At 38.5% G+C, this 19,229-nt stretch overlaps 1 protein-coding gene across 3 annotated transcripts in view; it reads right to left on the bottom strand.

The window, feature by feature from the left end:
• FAM120A (family with sequence similarity 120A) overlaps positions 1 to 19,229 on the bottom strand; it is a 93,424-nt gene that overhangs the window by 16,528 nt on the left and 57,667 nt on the right. For all 3 annotated transcript variants that reach the window (XM_019505044.1, XM_019505045.1, XM_019505047.1), the window contains 5 exons: positions 18,788 to 18,962; positions 8,868 to 9,117; positions 7,510 to 7,624; positions 1,264 to 1,473; positions 3 to 186 (listed from right to left, as the gene is read on the bottom strand). In XM_019505044.1, the coding sequence (XP_019360589.1) occupies positions 3 to 186; positions 1,264 to 1,473; positions 7,510 to 7,624; positions 8,868 to 9,117; positions 18,788 to 18,962 (934 nt within the window). The remainder of the gene's footprint in view (positions 1 to 2; positions 187 to 1,263; positions 1,474 to 7,509; positions 7,625 to 8,867; positions 9,118 to 18,787; positions 18,963 to 19,229) is intronic.

Raw genomic sequence — 19,229 nt, 5'->3', positions numbered from 1 at the left:
ACCAGCAAAGCCTCTCCCCCTGCCCTGAGGTGGTGGGACTGGCCCAAAGTGTCGAGGATACATAGAAGCTGGATAGAAAGGCATGGCAGGTGGAGGTGGGAAAGGAAGTGGATGGTTCTGCCTGGAGAAATTTAATCCTTCTAGGATGCTCTGACGCATCTTTTCCACCTTGGCAGCCTGCTCAGCCTACAAGTAAAGAAAGAGACAGAAATGCATGTTAAAATCCTCCACACAAACTAGACAAGTTATTGGTTTTTTATAAAACCAACCTAAAGAATGCATAAGAATAGATACCTGCTGCAACACACCTATTTTTACCTCAGTAGAGTTAATTTATGGTAGACAAATAAGAATTTTCTACAGCGCAGAATTGCCTATAATCTGTATTTCATTGGTGCAAAAGAAATGCCCCCGTGTTCCCAAATCTACAATCTTTTTCAATAACATCAAAAACCAAGCCAAATGGTGGTTCTTCCTTCTTAAGGTTTCTAATGCTGTCAAAAATAGGCTATTACTATGTATTACATTATTCACTTTATTATAGTATTCATTATTCCTAAAAACAGAGGTAAACTTAAGTATCATGGGCAATACAGAGATATTTTCAGGTACCTACCTATCATACGTCAAGTTCTGTTAAAAAACAAACAAAACAAACAAATGGAAAAAAACCCTCTTAAGGACAATTTTTGAGCACAAAAGTGCTTTAAAACTGATTTAAATTCCCTGTTGAGTAAATTAGGGATAAGATCTTGTTTCTTTATAAAACAATATTGGGTTCACCTTTTTTGACAGCATTGCCACCTTGATGCAAAACAAGATGCTGTTGCTATGAAGAATGGAGACAGCTGCCAGCTCTACTTTATTTCCTCTTTACTTCCGGAATATACACAGATTTCAATTTCCAGATAAATATCATATATGTGTATTTATGACAATCTTTGATAAACTGAATTTAGGTACACCCTCAAAGTAATCAATGCAGGCTTAAGGTATATACAGTGAAATGATGATAATGTTAAAAAAAAGAATTCATTCTATTTCTTCCAAAAAATCTATTAAAATTAAAATGTCATCTCATTTCCCTTCCCTGAGAAGATACAAATGAGACAGACTTGCACAGAGCGCAAATAATTAAGAGCCATCCCCACCCTGATAGTCACATTCAAGATAGGAAGTATACACAGTGACTGATTCAATATATATAACAATTACAAAAGCTCAGTATTTACCTCCCAACACCACATCTCTTAAGCTACATACCTGACCATCACAGAGGTCAATAAGAGGAACTTTCTCCCGGCTTGCTTTAATTAGCTTGGTCTGGAATAGCTTTCCATCAAAATACATCCATGGACAGCAGTGCTCCCATGGGATTGGCTGTCCACAAGCATCGTTTGCAAAGAGTGCCATATCCACACCACTCATAAACAAAGCAGACAGCTGAATTCCCCGCGGATCTAGATTCTCAATCTGTAAGAGAAGATGAATTTTCAAAGGATGACACTGGGGAAGTACCAGGTGGAATTCCAAGTTTTTCAATATGCCAATTATTTTGAAAATAAAATGATTAGGGGGAGAGAGAGAGAGACAGACAGACAGAGATTTAATTAAGTGGACTTTTGTGAGAAATTTATACATACACTTAATTACCTTTGTACTCAGTTTCTGGTGTCTGACCCATGCTTGCAAAACTACAAGTATCAAGGAGCCTCCAATCCTTAGCTGAACCCTCCCATCCTCCCACTCCCCCACCCACACAAAATTTAAACACAAAAACAATCAAACTGTGTTTCTAGACATCTACAAATAAAGAAAAGGAAAAAAATTGTGAGCTGTTGCTCAAGAAAGCTTATGTGTATCTGATTGAGTCCATAAGGTGTAACCTATATCCTGCATTTTGCCTGACTTCAGACTACCTCTTTCTTGATATTTTGTTCCAACGTTAAGAATTTACTGTAAGATCAAGGAGCCAGTGCAAGTTTAAAGGGATACTGCATGAATCACTCCACTTAGAAACTAATATTTTTCCATTGCTGTAAAGTGGAGAATATTTTACCTTTTTAATGGGATACAGAAAATACCTCTCTATCTTGTAAGGTAAATGCTATCAAATTTCAAAAGAAGTTCTGATCACCAGAGTTCTTTCCTGTCTTATATTTAGCTTTATTTTTAGCTGCCGTTACTTTAAGAACTGCTAGTTAAAAAAACCTGCTCGGCCATTTATTTATAAAAGTTTGAAATCTTGCTTCCTAGTTGTATACAAAAAGAAAAAAACTTACTAGTGAGATAATTTTCACTAAAAGCACATTGAGAACTGATTGAAAGGGATAAAAACGAGAGGAGCAATAACATTTTTAATATGTCGTACCATACCTAATATCAAAGTAAAAATACCAACAGACCAATACAAACTTTCCAAGTCAAGTCAAAGTTCTAAGGATTACTCCTGGACCAGTACTCCAAAAGGGGTAGGAGGGGGTAAGATCTCTTATATTGCAAATTTATATTTCAGATTTTAATATTCAGTCTTAAGTCATGACAGGTAGAGGAGCTGTAGAATGTAAGAATGAGAGAAAATTCATATCAGAGTAAAACTCAAATGATAACAGTAGAGGAAAGAAATTATGACTGTACTAAGAAGAATGCTTTACTAAATAATACATTAAATAATATGTTTTGCATTGATAACAATTTACCTTTAGGTAGCCACCATTAAAAAAGTACTTAAGACTAATTTACGCATGTTGTCAAACTGGTCCCATTAGGAGATTTAAAGTCATAATTGCAATTTATCAACTGAAAACTAAAAAGCTGTTGTTTGGCTTTACCATAAGACTACTATAAAAACAACATCTTCAAACAAATTTGGACTAGAAATATTTTAAAAAGCTGGAGTTTTAGTTAAGAAGCCTCGACGTTAATCTACTTCCATCTTCTCTCTAAACAAAGATCCTTGCAATGAATATTTTTATTTCATGTTATAAGCTGTAATTCATTGAAAAGTCAAGGAACTACTCCACTTAAAATTCTTTTTTTTTTTGTTTAGAGAATACAAGTTTGAAATTAGTACATCCACTAAAATCCAGCTTTAATTTATACACACTCATTCTGAAAGAAGGTGCATTCAATTACAGCAGTTCCTAATGAAACTCTCAAAATTCCTCAGGGCTGTAATAAATTACAACAAGAGGTAAACTTGCCCTGAACTGAGGATGCAAGAATGAAGTCACTGTTGTCTCTCAACTACCCAGGTTCTTCACTGGAAGCTGTAGGACCCAAGTTTTGTGGCCTGATGTACAAGCAATGTCTGATGCACACTAATTTGGTGCTGTATTAAGACCAAATACACTTTGGTATGCTATAGATTGCACAATTTTTCAAGCTCTATGTTATAGCATACAGAAGTTACTATGGCCATGTAAAGACATTCAGTTTTTCCTGTAAGAGTTGCTGCTCTCCCAGGACCAACTATGAATGTACAGAAACTCGAGATTTTCCTCCCACAGTGAAAATGGTTACTCCAGGAGAAAAATATCCTGGGAACAACCAGGGTAAAATCACTGTCGGGAGAGTTTCTCTTAGAAGAGCAAAAGTCTGTATACATTCTCTTCTGAGAGAATCCACAACCCAGTCCTCCTAGCATCCAAGCGTGCTTTGTCCCTTCCCTCCAAACACTGTATTGCTCACTGGACTCTACTACTACAGTCAAACAGGAGCAGAACACAACCTCTTCAAAATCCCTGCATTGTACTTCAAGAAGACACAGGCTGACCCTGATCAGTCTGGGTCAGTCATTCAGGACTGTCCTGGTGCACTGCTGCCATTTGTCTTCAGGCACACTGAGGGAGCCTGCAGAGCACAACGAGATGTGTGCACAGGGGGCTCCCTGGCTGCACAGGGTCAGCATTACAAGCCCTCTACTCTTCAGGGATTCCACATTTGAATGTCTGCTCAGATATATATCTGGGTAACATTTTCTACCAAGAGAACAAACCCAGGAGAATTCTCTCAGATTAGCTGAATGTGTGTACATAGCCTAAGATGAAGAGACTTCAACCTTATTTTGACAGAAAATTTAATGGACTTGTAAACCTGATGGTTTTAGTGCATTGTGTGCTTCTGTTAATTTTCTCCTAAAAAGTTGTACTAGTGGTCAACTTTAGCTTGCCAATTTTTATCATGTTCTGAAATATTCTACTCTCCCTGCCCCCCAATTTATTTTCTCTATAAGTGAACTTTTACTAGTTCTAGGCTGTCATCTTTGAAAAACTCTCTCTCAGAAAGCTTACGAAGTTAGGAGAAGTCAGTAAAAATCCCTAACTTATTACAAATACATGAAGGCCTGTGGTTAAAGAAATGCTGAATGGATATATGGCATTAGAAGAATTATGAAATGAAACAAAAAAAAAATTGCTTGCAGTGTATGTTTTTAGTGTGGAAACAAAATGTCATCGTCTCTAATTTCCACCCCCCACCCTTTCAGCATGTGAAGATGTCAATCCTTTGCTGGAAACATTTTTAAAAGGAAGACTTTGCCATTAAATTTCAAAAGTAATTAAACTGCATTACCTGTCTTATGCATAAGAAATCTGCAAGATCAAAAAGACAATCCAAATCACTTTGTAGATATGCAGTTGTGTTAAAACTCAGCTGCTCCTTCTGTGTCTGACTTCAACAGAAAGAGAAGCAGCAGCTGCATATGAAGACACTAACAACATAGCAAGAAATATAACATTTGCAGTTACTAACATGTAGTATGGAAATCATCTGTATTATATCCCATTCACAATCCAAAATAAAAAAAAGTGGGAGAAAATTTTTCATAAAGAAAATAAAGATAAAAGCTTTAAAGATAAAATATCCTATCAGTCCTCATGTCCCTGATACTCATTCCCTGCAGAAGTGGAAACAGTTATCCTTATCTGAGAATTCTTTTCCTAAATCCTTCACTTTTCACAGTAGGTTTTCCTCCTCTCTGCCAAACCTGGAGGCAAAAGCAAAACTTTTTTCTTTGATAATACTTGTAAGCACTCTTGTTAAAATATGTACCCATAGAAGATATTATGTCCACATTAGCGGATTATGAGACCAAGTAAAATAAAGACCAAGTTACTGTCTTGCAGGTTTCCTTGTATAGGATATCCAACCTTCTTACTCATAAAATTGCCATTTTGGTATTCAGCGATAGCCATTAGTAAAGTTGCCCAACTAACTAAGAGCCAGATAAATAACTTTATCCATCCTGCCATGAAGGATTTCCTCCTACCGCTCTGCTGGAGTACTCATGTCACCTTTTTGTAGGTCCCGAACAAGAGCTTCCTTAACACGTCAGGTGACACATTCAAGTGACATTCATGATTAGAACAGAAACTGGCATTTTTTTTAAATAAAGTACAATTATGTGGGTCCTCTGATCACAATTAAATTTGACTAAATGATAGACACACTTATATCAGCTGCTTTCCTGTTGGACTTGGTTCAGGCTCCATGTGGGGAATTGTAAGTGGCAAGACGTTTTAAATAATATTACTTTTAGGAATCTGGTCCATTTGTTTAGGCCTCCTGCAGCTGATCACTCCTCCCACAATGAAACAGGATTCTTGGAAGCTTTTGGTTTAAGTCACAGATAAGCAGTCTTGCAGAAGCCAGCCCATGCTCATTTTGTTTGCCTGTGCTCTGTCCCAACTCCTCACCCTCCAGTATTGAAAAACTGGAAGAGGAAGATGACGATGAAAAAAATATTTTCCTTTCCTTCTTTTCATATTTTGAGGCATTAACACCTTAATGACTTTAGTGACTTAAAATTAATGACTTATCAGTTTAAACAAAAAAAAAATCTCACTTCTCTTGACCTTTGAGAATTCTGTAAAATGCACTTCTCTACTTGGTGAGTGAAAATTCCATAAAAGGAATATCTTTTTACCCTTTATTGAATATTTTTTCCTTTTTCTAAACTAAAACCAATTCATTTGGTTTGCTAGGATTCTTCACCTGGTTAAATTTATTTTCATGCCTCGATATGAGCCCAAGGAACCTTCTTGCTGTGAGGATCTCTTTCCATTTGCTTACATGTTGATAGTGAGAAAACCTTGCTGAAATGCTAACAGTAAATGCAAGGCAGCTAAGGCTCTGGCAAAAGTCTGCTTGCCAACCCAATTAACAAGCAACTAACCTGTGGCCCACAGAGCAATCTTGTTGGCTGCATCAAGAGAACTCAGTTCCCTGAAATTAGAGAATTGACATTTATGCAAGCTGACTCTATTATTAGTATGGGACATAGCGATGCTAGGATAGCTGTTTTTCTCTGTGCCTTTTCCTCCAAATGTGAACGTGAAACTAGAAAACAAAAGAACTTCTGGTGTCTGCCCATCTACCTCAGGTACAGCACTGTATGTACTGGCTTGTAGGAAGACCAATCTCCTTCCAAATCACAAGAGAACACAGGCCTTCTTGACTTGCTACAAGATCCACTACAAAAGAGTATTCCTTCAGTACAAAGCCGCAGCAGCTGAATATCTGCTCTTCACTTTCTTCTCCTCTCAGATGGCCATCTCCCAAGCCATATAGAGGAGATGTTAAACGTCATCCAGTCTTCGTTCCTCATGAAAAATCCTTCATAGCTTCCAGTTTAGTGAGAGAGTTGGCTCAGATTTCAGGTGTGAAGAATGAAAGAGAATAAGTTCAAATCTCAAGCAAAAACTGTGCTATAAAGGGAGGACTGCCTCTGTTCTATGGCAGATTAATTCTGGATAGTTTTTCCAACAGGATGTCTAAAGCCAAGAAAGATCAAAAAACACCTAATGCCTCAAAACTCCAAGGCAAGAAGAGGAAACTTCACTATGAAGATGAAGGTCTAGGGAAAAATTCTACACAGAAACCCCAAGATGTTGCACTAGGAGATTAGCATTCTATATTGCACAGTATCCCACTGATTATCTAACAGCTATATTTATTTCATATAGTGTAATTGCATCTAAAAATATGAGCATTTTAACTAAATTCCTTTGTAATGGTGTAAATTAATATTTATATAAAACGATCAGTGCCGACAGAAATGTTTCCTGACCCTCTTTATGTTAATGGGTATGAAATTGTCTCTGTATTTTGTCCACGTGAAACAACTGTTACAAGATTCTACTGACCCTTAAAATCTATTTACTCAGAGTTAACCAAGATCAGCATTTCAGTGCAGTCTCGAAAAATCCTATACGGAAACAGATTTATTTTAAAGCTTCCAAAGGGCCACTATAAAAATAGAAATAAGAAAACCTCACAATGCACATTTTACTTATGTAAATGTAAACAAAAACAGTTCAATATAACTGAGCATTAACCTCTGACTAATGAAAATGTTGGCATTTTACATACTGATTTATATCATTGCAGGGAACTGTAAATACTTAACGTTGTTAGAGAAAAGGTAAAATTTTTGCATGACTTACGTTAACGTTATAGATGTCCTGGGGTTAGATATGTTTAATGAAAGAAGTTAGGGTTAAGAATTACCTTAAGTTCTTGTAGCTGGTCAGGTTCATAGAGCTTTGGAGACAATGCTTGAGCAAGGAAAGCATCAAGTTCCTGGCGACGAAGTATACGAACCCCTGGCCACTGGACCATGTACCTAAAACAAAAGCAAAGAACCTCTGTTCATTTTACTAATAAGCTAAAGGAAATGGCATTATTATTATTATTCAACAGACTAGTTACCAAATAGCACCAAAGCTTTTCTTAAAAAAGCCTGAAAAAGTAGCTAAAATTTTTTAACAGATTTTTAAGTGTACTGCCAATTTTTTATTTTGGTAAGGCCGATAAATACAAATGAAAAATTATCTGCTATAGTTGGTCCTATTTCAAATATTTGAATCACGGCATAAAATATGTCTTTTGTCAAAATTAATTACTTAAGGAAAATTAGAAAAATAATTTTAATGACATTTATTAAATTGCATCTTCTGAGCTAGACACTAACAGGAAAAATATTCATTAGTTGATGCATTGTCCAAACAAAACACCCTGCGTGTAAACTCATTCAACAGCATGCATCATTAAACTACTACACCCCTTTACACAAGGCAAGAACTGGCCATAAGAACACTCCAAGACTGGAATGAATTCTAATCCATATAAAAGTTACAATGGTGTGGTGCTAACCTTTCATCAATATGAGTTTGAGATGAACATGCTCCTCCAAAGTCACAAGGGGTTTTTATGGAAGTAATAATTCCAACCATGTGCTAATCAAACTCCTTTGCTTCACATTTGTCTACATATCTATATCCACACCCCCTTCCCCCCATGTCAACCCCCGCTCCCCCTCACAAAGGCATGTATGTATTTTTTTTTAATGTGGGAACAATGATATTCCTATAAGTCTAATTTATGCATATCAGCTTTACTTATAATTCAGCTTTTAAAAAGCAAGAGCTATTAAAACAAAATACAAAGCAAATTCCCATTCTCACAAGTCACTAAGCAACCATCTTCTGCACCCTTTTTGTTTTGGAATTTGAAGATTCAAACTCTTTTTCTTTCTGGTTAGAGACTTTAGGTATTACAAGTCTGAGCCCATTCAAATGGAAAGCAGCAATGACAAAAAACCCCAACAAAACAGGCATTTTTTTTCTTCTTTCATCTCTATGGAATTGAGCAAGAAACTGAAGAGTAGCCAGGATGGTTTTCAGAATCACAGAAATGAGGAAGTCTTAAACAAACCTTGTAAATATGACTTTTTTTTTTTTTTTTTTGAAGTCATAGTGTGATGCAGGAATAAAACAAAATGCTGGATAAATATTATACTCTACATTGAAACACACATTTGTTTCATGTTATTTTCATCTGGAAAAAATGAGTGAAGGAACACTCACCTTAGTACACAACAGAGCACCATAAGATGAGTGGGCACATTAGTTGGATTGAGCATTGCTGGTGTATCTGATCTCATACAGGCCAAAAATGCCCTCATTCTTCGGTTCTTGTCTTCTACTGCTTTTCCCAGCCACAGCTTCTTCAGATTGGGACAGGTCCATTCTCTGAATGCAAGCGCTTCCACCAGTTCAGGGGTTTGTGGAGATTTTCCTTTGTAAGCAGCCCATTCTTTTATTATCACTGGTGAAACTAAAGAAAAAGGGAGGAAAAAAGAATTCTGAGGTAAAACAATCTGTGCAATTTTAACTCTGCATGCAGATTAAAAGTGTGTATCTACATCAAGGCTATATTTTAACCTAAAGGGTATGGTTTAAAGGTTGCATTGACATTTGCTAATTTGCATGATTACTAACCACTGTGCAAAGTCCCAAAGGATGATCTTTCACCTGTATTCTCTTCAGTACATATTTTAATATGGAAGAGTACGTAACTACAATAGTACAATTGGAGTGTTAATGTCAGTCTATTTTAAATTAAACGACTATATTTTGGACGGAAGAAAAGTGATGGCTGATGCAGTATGTGATGACAGGGGAAGCAGTCCTAGTTTGGACTACAATTCCCAGAAACCCACGGGACTGGAAACAGAAGAGGAAGATGCGGCAAAGCAGAGGAGGGAGTTACGGGACAGTGGAGCTGGGACTGATGGCATATCTGCCACTCAGCTGTCAGCAGTCCTACAGTAGTTACATTTGTCACAGTGGGCAGTTAAGCTGCACTATAATAATAGTATGCTGTCATTAACAAATTGTCTTCCTCCCACAGCCCTAATTTCCTGCAATCCTGAAAATTTTAATTTATAAAAAACTAATTCTGCTAAGCCTAAATCTGTTAGTTTTTCTTCAAATTGGGATTTGCAATTTTAAGCAAGAACGTAGGGGGAAAAAAAACAGATTTTTTTCCTATCCCTACATTTTCTGCCATATCACTATCATACTTTTCTATTCTGCACTATAACAACTTTAATGCAGAAGGGTAATTTTACTCAGTTCCATTATGTACTATCATCCTATCTTTAAGCAGTCAAAATGAGCTCTCAATCTTTGAGATGCCAATTGCCAAGTCCCAGAAAATAACTAGGTTTCTACTAGAAAAAGATAACTTTCTGTAGAAAGCTCTCAGGTGGGGTGACTGTGCCTAGAGGTAGCAGCAATTCATCTCTCAGCAAGGATGGCAGGTAAGTGGCTCATATGCGAGAACAAGGTTTGGTTTTCTTTTAGAAAACAAATTCCCTAACCAGTGATTTGTACTGCATGATTCATGATCAGTACAAATAATTCTGAAACATGCTAAATATACTACACTAACTAACCTAATGGCAAGACACAGAAGAGTTTTTCAAATTAAAAAAAAAAATGCCTGAAGTGCAAGATGTTGTGAAGAAGCTGGTAAGTATAGAAACCAACTTGTAATGAGACATGTTTCTTCACTGGATTCAAAAAGTCTTCAATTAGTCTTCCTTACATGTCTAGAGAAGGCCAGGACAACTGATTTCTCTCCCAAAAACCTATTTTTCACCTCTGGTGTCAAGGATTTCCTTGGCATCCCTGAACAGGCAATGAATCCTAATGTAGGAAGGAGTATGAACACCTTTCTTGGCAGAGCAGATATATGAGAACCAGCATGACAGGAAACAAACTGAGGACAGCACATGCCCTTTATTCTGGTTTGCAAAATTTAACTCTCAAACTGCAAATATGTCAAGCAATATTACATTTTTAAGACAAAAGGTAAAATTCTCTTTGGAATATCTGCCACTAGGGCTGTCTGTGTGAAGCTTCGGTTCATGACTGAATTTGGCGGAGATTCGGTCCAATTTGGTGACTGAATCTCTGAATCTGAGGACCTTTTAATCTCTCCAAATCTGACTGGAACCCTTCGACTCAGACACAGACATAGCTTTATATGTTTTTTCTACATACCTCTAGGTACCAGGTGGCTCATAAATGCTGCAACGCTGGGCCGGATGGAGCATCTCCCAGGAGTGTGTGTGTGGGTGTGTGTGGGGGGGGGGGGGGTCCCCAATGTGCTCAGCAGCAGACCCAGAAGTGGACCAGAAGCACTTCCAGTCCACTTCCAGGTCCACCGGGAAGTGCACAGGGGGTGGCAGGGTGCCCCCCCTGCCAGCTTGGTGACTGGTACCTCCTGGGTCTGGGGGGGCACCCACGGCTGATCACCGAGCCGGGGGCCTCCCCGCGTGCTCCTGGAAGTACTTCCAGTCCACTTCCAGGTTTGCCACCAAGCACACAGAGGGCCCCCCCTGCACTCCTGTGGGACGCTCCATCCACCCAGAATCACAGCGTTCCCAAGCCATGCTCTGCTACCTCGAGGTATGTAGAAAAAAAGCTTTTAAAGCTGTGTCTGTATCCCAAATTGCTGATTCTCTGAATCAGCATCAAATCTTCAGATTCATATTAACCTGAATCAAATTAGGGACAGTGATCTGAATCAATGAATCAAATCACTGTCCCTGATCTGGGCTGAATCCAAACCTGAATTGAATAGGGCCCGCTTTGCGCACCCTTATCTGCCACAGAAACAAAGCTGAAAAGAATGCCCATTTAAATTTACAGTTATGAGGATTCTTCACAATTCTGTTGGCAGTGTGGATCCCATAGCAGATACACATGTGCCCCACACACACAAACTCAGAGCTGTAATAATGGCAGTGTCTGTCATAAATACCTTTGCCATCTCATGCTCGCATACAACTGTGTAAAATGGTTAAAATGGTAATTGCACCCCCCCACCCCCGCCTGGCTGGAGCCACACCACCTACCTGCTGCTGCTGTGGACACAGACAGAGAGGAAGCGTGGCTCCAGCCCAAAATGCTGTCTAGCTGGCTACATGCCAAACCTGCCTGCCAGTGGCCACACCCCCCGCCCCTCCCCCCTGTATCCGGTGAGCCACAGTGCTTTTTTTTATTTAGGTGTGTCGTGGGGAAAAAAAAGGCTGCTCGAAGGTGCCCCAAAGGATTCTTTTGCCCAGGACCCCAACATCCCTAACCACTATCATCAGTTTAACAGTGATTTTAGTATTGTTCTCCCAAATGTCACATTGATTTAGCTGCTAAGTCCAGGGCATATATAGTTAGCAGTATTAAAGCCTCCAATGCATTTCGCAAACACTTGGCTTCATCATAGTTACTAGTATCTGGACTAATACTAGACATGGTTTTCCTCAATTGCTTAGGAACAACGTTCAGCTGTCCTTTTTCCAAGACTTCATTTTAGGCATGTCTTCACTGCAGACCCCAGCTGTCAATGACCTAGCATGAGTACTGAAAGCTGCTATGTTGCGTATTGAGATCCATAGTGCCACAATTAGACTGCTTCCAAAGTCAGGCTAGCTTGCTGAGCATCTTCAGTTCAGGTAATTCTGCACTTCATGGCAGAGCAGTGATTCTGAAAATGTCCGAGTTATGTCTGACTATACACATTCTGTTTATGCTTTCTCTGTGTGGTGGCAGGTGACTGCTTTAGTGCTTGAGGTGCAAGTACTGGGACAGCTAGAACAGGCTCCAAAGTCAATGTTGGGGACTCTCAAAGCATTGAGCCTATCCTGTTCCAAAGTTCTAGCCAGAAAGTTAAGCACCACTGGTTTAGATGGTCAGTGGCACCCACTGTCAGCATCCTTTGTCTTCCTTCCATTGTCTAATTCCAGTATATGAATGCACTCAAGGGAACCATGAGAAAGCAGTTCACTAGCCCCCAAAGTAACCTGTATGAACTATAGATGTGGCTTAACCTAAGAATCCCTGAAGCCACAGATCCCAAAATAAAAGGACTTATACAGAGAGCAACTATCTGCTGTATGATCCTCCCAGAAGCAAGAGACATTAGCTGGAGCCACCACTGTCAGGGAGTAGCCACTGCAGAAAGGACATTTTTGTGCACACTCATTTATGTGCAGTTTATGCCATATACATGAATGTGCAAGTCGAACACTGTATTTACTACTGTATGAGAATATACAGCTGGCTAGGAACTGCTACAAACTATGCTCTAAAACCTCAGCGTTAAACTAACCTTTATGTTTGTGGAGGAAAACTTAAAAATGTCACCCAATATATTTCAGAGTCGGGAGTAACTGCTCAAATTTGCTCTTCTTGGTTAAGTGACTTTAAAGGATTATGAAAATAATCATAATAAATAAATTACATTAGATCTCCCCAGGCCTGGTCAATCTGGATGCAACACAGGAAGGACTCCCACAAGCAGTGAATAGTGATCAGATGCCTATGCTGACATTAGATGTATCAACTGCTTTCAGTATCAGCGAGCATTAAGTGCATTGACTTGCATTCAGTTAAACACAGGTTATGAACACTGTGACTTGTATGGCTTGGCTCTTCCCTGGCCAAGGTCCCAGAATGCTGTACTGGAAAGTGCTCAACACCTAAGACAATATTCTTATGTGTAATATTTTTTTATGTTCATGCAAGCCTAGGACATACAATATTACTTGTTTTCCAACCATCTGACCTCAGTGTTTTAGTGGGCACTGCAATGAGGAAATCTGTCTCTGGCACAAAACATTTGAAGAAATAATGGTTGAGGTATGATTTATAATTTACTCCTATCTACTTCATTTTAATAGTAAATAATCTATGGCCAAACTCACTTCAGATATTCAAAGGAAGACATCTTAAATACTTATGTGTAATTACACTTGAACTGGCAAGATCTGGTGGGACCTGAAGATCTTGCCACTGACCGAAGACAAATGAGGTTCAGAACCAAATCTCTGAAGCACTAAACTTCAAATGATGTCTAAATAAAGGAGAAACATCTTTGTAAGAGATTATTCTAACTTCAGAATAAACAGGAAATAGTATCATCATCTTGGTAAATTAAATGTAAGGGAGAATTAGTCCACCTGGAAATTCTATATGCACAAATTAGGAGGTAATTAACAAAAGGAAAATAGCTGGATATTATTTTTCATCATAACTTTCAAGTAGATCTGTTTTGCCTCCAAAGGCTCTCTTTCCTATCAAAATAGGTCCTTCTGACTATAATACCACAATAAATTAACAATTAACTGCAAATTTAGAAATATCCTACAAATCTCAGCCACCTGTATAAAAAAAAAAAAAGACACTGTCAACTGAAAGGACACACATCTGTCTGGAAAAAATCTTCCATGTCCTCTCTATTACTGTAATTGAAAGCTCTTACATGTGAAAAAACCACATTCTTTTCCAGTTTTCAACCAGCTGGCCCAATTTCAAAATGTTCCTGTTTGTTTGGGTTTTTTACACTACAAGAGACAGTGTGCAAGAGCGCACGCATACTTAAAAGCATGCATGACTAACACAATAAAATTATCAGCAAGATTCAGAGACAAATATACTTCACTTTTTTTTCTTTTTGGAACCAGAATAAAGTCCGAGCGCACAGTCCCAGATGACAAATTGTTTGTCCATAAGGAAATCTGGCAAGTGGAGCTTCACGTTTTCTGTACTGCCACATTGGTAGCATTCTGGCAATTCTCTCTCTCATATATTGTTTTAGTACTTTCAAATTTAGCAAAACATTATGTCAAATACCGAAAATGTTTAGCTTCTAAAAAATGTACTATAAAGTAAAAGGATAAGATTAGGGGTGTACCAATAAAGATTTTGTGGCTGATACCGATAGCCGATTACTAACCAGTCATGTCAAATAACAGACTTTAAAAAGCGATGCTAAATTTTCAGGTGCCTATTCCAAGCAGAAAGAAACATGCACTGGTGGAAGGTGCAGAAATGTCAATGCCAATGACAGCAACTGGAAATATGGTTACACCTCCACCACAACAGAATCTGCAGTAACCTCTATATAAAGTCCTACCAACAATACAAAAGTTTATTTCGTTAGCAATGTTCATATTGGTGCCAGTCTCAGACACTTACTAGATGTTCAGGCTTGGCATCAAAACAAAACTGTGCTTCTTTGATGTTGAGCAGAAGACAAGGTTAATGTTTGCTACTAAGTGAGCATGCTTAGTGCCTTAAACTCTGGAAATCAATGACCTGAGCCTCTCCACGTGGGAAGAAACTGCTAAGAATTATGCTCATCTTGGTGGTCAGAATTCCTGCCCTTGGTGAGAGGGCAGCCCTGATCTTCAACAGCAGACACTTTCCTGACACTGAAGAGACGTTGTCAGTATTGACACTAAAATTATGTGTGTTGGCAAGTAAAATGCCTCCCCCAGGCTTAGCTGTGGTCTTGGAAATCTAGTCTCTCTCTTCAGGGTTTGTCATGCCACAATACACCATTTCAGGGGTTACAACAGCAGATGGGAGACCCTGTGCTTTCATGTTCTTACTGGGAATGAGTGAAAAAGCAGAATATCACATAACTTTCCCTGAAGCAAAACAGAGAATAGGTGGGCTGGTCAGTGAATGGAATTAGAAAGGAAACCTGAAGGCTTTGATGTCCTCATTTTGCCATGAAGAGAGGTGCCCAATACAAAATTAAAAGAAGGGTAAGATTGGATTAAAATTAAATAAAAACAGATTTCCATAATTATACAAAAGAAGTAGATTTTTGTTGCCACGGGTAGTAGCATGGTACTGAGCTCATTCTGCTCTTACTGTCCTTGGGTACATTGTATGAGAACACACATGACACAAGCACAACCCAATCATTACCATTATTCAAAAGATTAGTCTCATGTGGTAGGACGGGGTGGGCAAAATATCGCCCACGGACTGGATCAGGCACACCAAGCCATTCTATCTGGCCTGTGGGGCACCTAAAAAGTTTAGAAAATTAATATTTATCTGCTCTTGGCTGCCTGTCAAAGATGACAGGAGACAGGGCCAGTAGGACCCAGGGGAAGCCGGCAGGATCCAGGAACCCCACCACCCCCAACCAGAAGCCTCTGCCTGCCACAGCTTTCACTGCTTCCCTGCACGCTTGCTCCTGCACCACGTGGCCACGGGCAGCACCACCAGGCCACAGGAGCACAGGGCTGCACCAGTACTCTGGGGCCAGGAGTGGGAGGGAGGAAGTATGTGAGTGTGGCATAGCGTGCATGTGTGCCTACAGGGCAGTCCCACAAGCACACCCCACCATACACACACACCTACATCCCCTCACACTGCCATACACGGAGATCTCCACACCCCCAGCCACCCTCCCCCCCACAAACACCATACCTACCCACACCCCCACCTATCTACCCCTCCACAAACTCCCCACACTCCACATACCCACAGCCCCCCACAAACCTATACCCACCCACCATGCCCTCCACAGTATACAAGAGTAAGACTTCATTTTAAGCTACTGTGCATCACCTCTGTACATTACAAAAACACACGTAAATCAGCACAAAAATATTTTTGACATCAAATTACTGAACATGGTAGATGTCTGATTTTTAGAAAATAATTTGGTATTTTTCTAGCTCTGAGATGGCAAAACCCCTTGCTAAAAGGAGTATTTCTGGGGCCAAGGGGAGGGACTTCTGGTGGCAAAGATCAAGGGTTAGGGGGTGGGATTTCTGGTCCCAAGATGGCAACCGGGGGAGGGGCACCTGTCAAGAAGTGAGGCTACCCATGCAGCCCTCAACAGCTTGCCAAAACTTGCTAAGTGGCCCTCTGCCTGAAATATTTGCCCTCTGCCTGAAATAACTGCTCTAGAGTGTGTGAATACAATACAGTGGGATCCATACAGGCATTTCAAAAACACTACGTGGGTTTGTTGGGTGTGTTAACTACATTAAACAGAATTTTTTGACCTTGTCAACATCATATTTAAAAATACCATCATTTAAAAAGCATGGCAGTCAGTCAGAAGTTTCATTATTCTACAGTTTGTACATTATGACAATAATGAACGGTAAATGCTTCATGTCAGATTTCACAACTGACATACTCGTGAACTCCTAAATATACCTACAATTTCTATGTGTATTTGACTATACAAAACTTAATTGAAAGAAAGCATATTTTGACAGTTCAACTTTGTGTAATATGTCAGAATTAAAGGTGGTAGAACAAAAATGGCATTTTTTTTTTTTACACATCAACACAGTCATTAGTTGAATTTAAGAACTCTAATAGTAATGATTATTTCATAAAAGTTGCCTTAGCTCTTCATTTGTATGCTTTTTAATAATTCATTTTTTAAACAGTCAATGTTCTAAATTTCTAGGACATCTTAAAGAGGTTAACAATCTCTGGTCACCAATTTCTAACTCACCCCTTTCTTCCCTCTTCTCCTAAACAACCCTCTCACAATAGAGACTGCTTATCTTTATTCACCCTCTTGTGCCATGCAACTGCAACTGGGGCAGAGGGAACATGCCCTTTAAGTTCCAATATAATATACTGAACCTAGCACATCAGGATTTAAAATGACTCTAGCTCAAAATTGCCTAATGTTCTTATCAATATCCTAAGCATTTTGAAATATGGTATATTCTTTTATCTACACTTTGGTCTTATGACTAGCAGGTCTTTGGTGAAGGGACCACAAATTCATATAATTTCTTACTGATATTACAGTAGTGTCCAAGGCAGAGCTGCAAACAAGACTTCTCTTGACCATAAGGTTCTTTCCTTAATTACAACTACTATTAGTATGTGCTGTTAATTCACCTAATACAGTAATAGTTCCAGCCACAATTGGGGAACTGGAGTGTTACTGTCATAAACTTAATATGCACAACTCTATGGCATTAGAATTCCTCACATTTTTTTAAAAGATAGAGAAATGATTATATTACTTGAAGAATCTTATATTTTATGCTGGTAGAAGCAAAAAGGTTATGGTTTATAGCTGAGTTAATAAAAACATTGAAAATATTACACTTAAAGTCCATTTGAATTTACCTCTCCAGAGTCGGAGCAGAAAGGTAGCACAATTTAAGTGAAGAAAAGGACAGAACCAAGTGGCTCAAAAACAATTCTATGGAGGAACTTGTTTAACACCAAATGCTCTATTTTTCTCTAATATTCTTTAGGTTAATTTTTGATCAGTTGTCTATAAAGCAAGCTAACCAAAGGAGGGTATTTACAACAGAACATCTGGCACATGCTAACTGTGTGCTGCCCTACAATTACCCTGTGGTAAGCAAAAGCTAAACTAGAGCAATTTAGCTCAACTTCATTTGGACAAAGTTGCCCCAGCTTAGCTTTCACTTGCTTTTAACAGTTTCACAGCAAATCCCCACCCCTCTACAACTTAAATGTGATAGTCTGTCCATACTTGAATTCTACCTCTTATAGAATTCAACCATTTTTTATTGTGTGTTTCACATTAAGAAAACCAATCCTCATAAAATGACCCTAGGGTGCCAGGAGCTGGAATTTTTTGGAATGAAATGAATCACTGGTAGCCACAGACACAAAAATGTGAATACTTGATTAATGACAGGACTGGCATTCATTTTTCTTGATTTTATTAAAACACAGACCCTGAAGCACATTCACTCAAAAGAAAGTTTCATTTGCTAGCTCTATCCCTGAATCAGTATACCTGATCAAGGTAGTATAACCAAAACTAAGTTTTCACACATTCACATTTGAAAGATAAAAGAACACACCTGTCTATTTAATCAGTATTTATCAGACTACAGTTTTTGGATGAGTACAGGGAAAAAATACAGGAAATGTGAGAGAGGGATCTCTTACCCTTTAAGTTCTAACATGGACTGAACCTAGCACATCAGGATTTAAAAAAACAACACTCAAAAAAACCTGAGAAGTCTAAAATCTGCCACTTGCGTCTTACCAAAACATTAACATTTTGTTATATTTGCATTAATGAAATAATAATTAATCTTACTTTCAGTTATATTAAAATATGTACATAGGATTATGGATGTCTAAAGAAAATAAAGAATGGATCATATAGTACATACATTCTGGTGGAAGTCTGTTCTTTCTAAAAGCAAGTCTTTCAGTTTTCTTTCTGCTTTCTGCCAAACTAAACAGGACTCCGTAAACATACTGACGAACTGGCCTATAAAGCAGAGCAGCAGGAGGCAGGTCTTTGTTGGCTTCATCTTCTATAGAAACAGCAATTTTGATTTCACCCTTTGCATGGAAGCAAGCAGAATATTGTACATTTTTATTCTGAATGAAAAACACACATGGCAAGTATCCTTACAAAATCCTGCTTTAAACATATTTTGATTATATAATTATTTAATCAACATTCATGATTATACTTGAAGAACAAATGCTAAGAACTGATGACAAATTTTAAGGGGAATGTTTCCAAAAGCACTCAAGTGATATCAGAGCATATATTTGATGGAATTTATCATCCTGAATACATTAAGAACTTCTGAATATGTTATT

Source organism: Gavialis gangeticus, unplaced genomic scaffold, assembly GCF_001723915.1.
Source record: "Gavialis gangeticus isolate Ggan-Ray unplaced genomic scaffold, GavGan_comp1, whole genome shotgun sequence".
Lineage (NCBI taxonomy): Eukaryota > Metazoa > Chordata > Crocodylia > Gavialidae > Gavialis > Gavialis gangeticus.
Note: the sequence above shows the minus strand (reverse complement) of the source record. Positions and strands in the feature narration are given on the sequence as shown.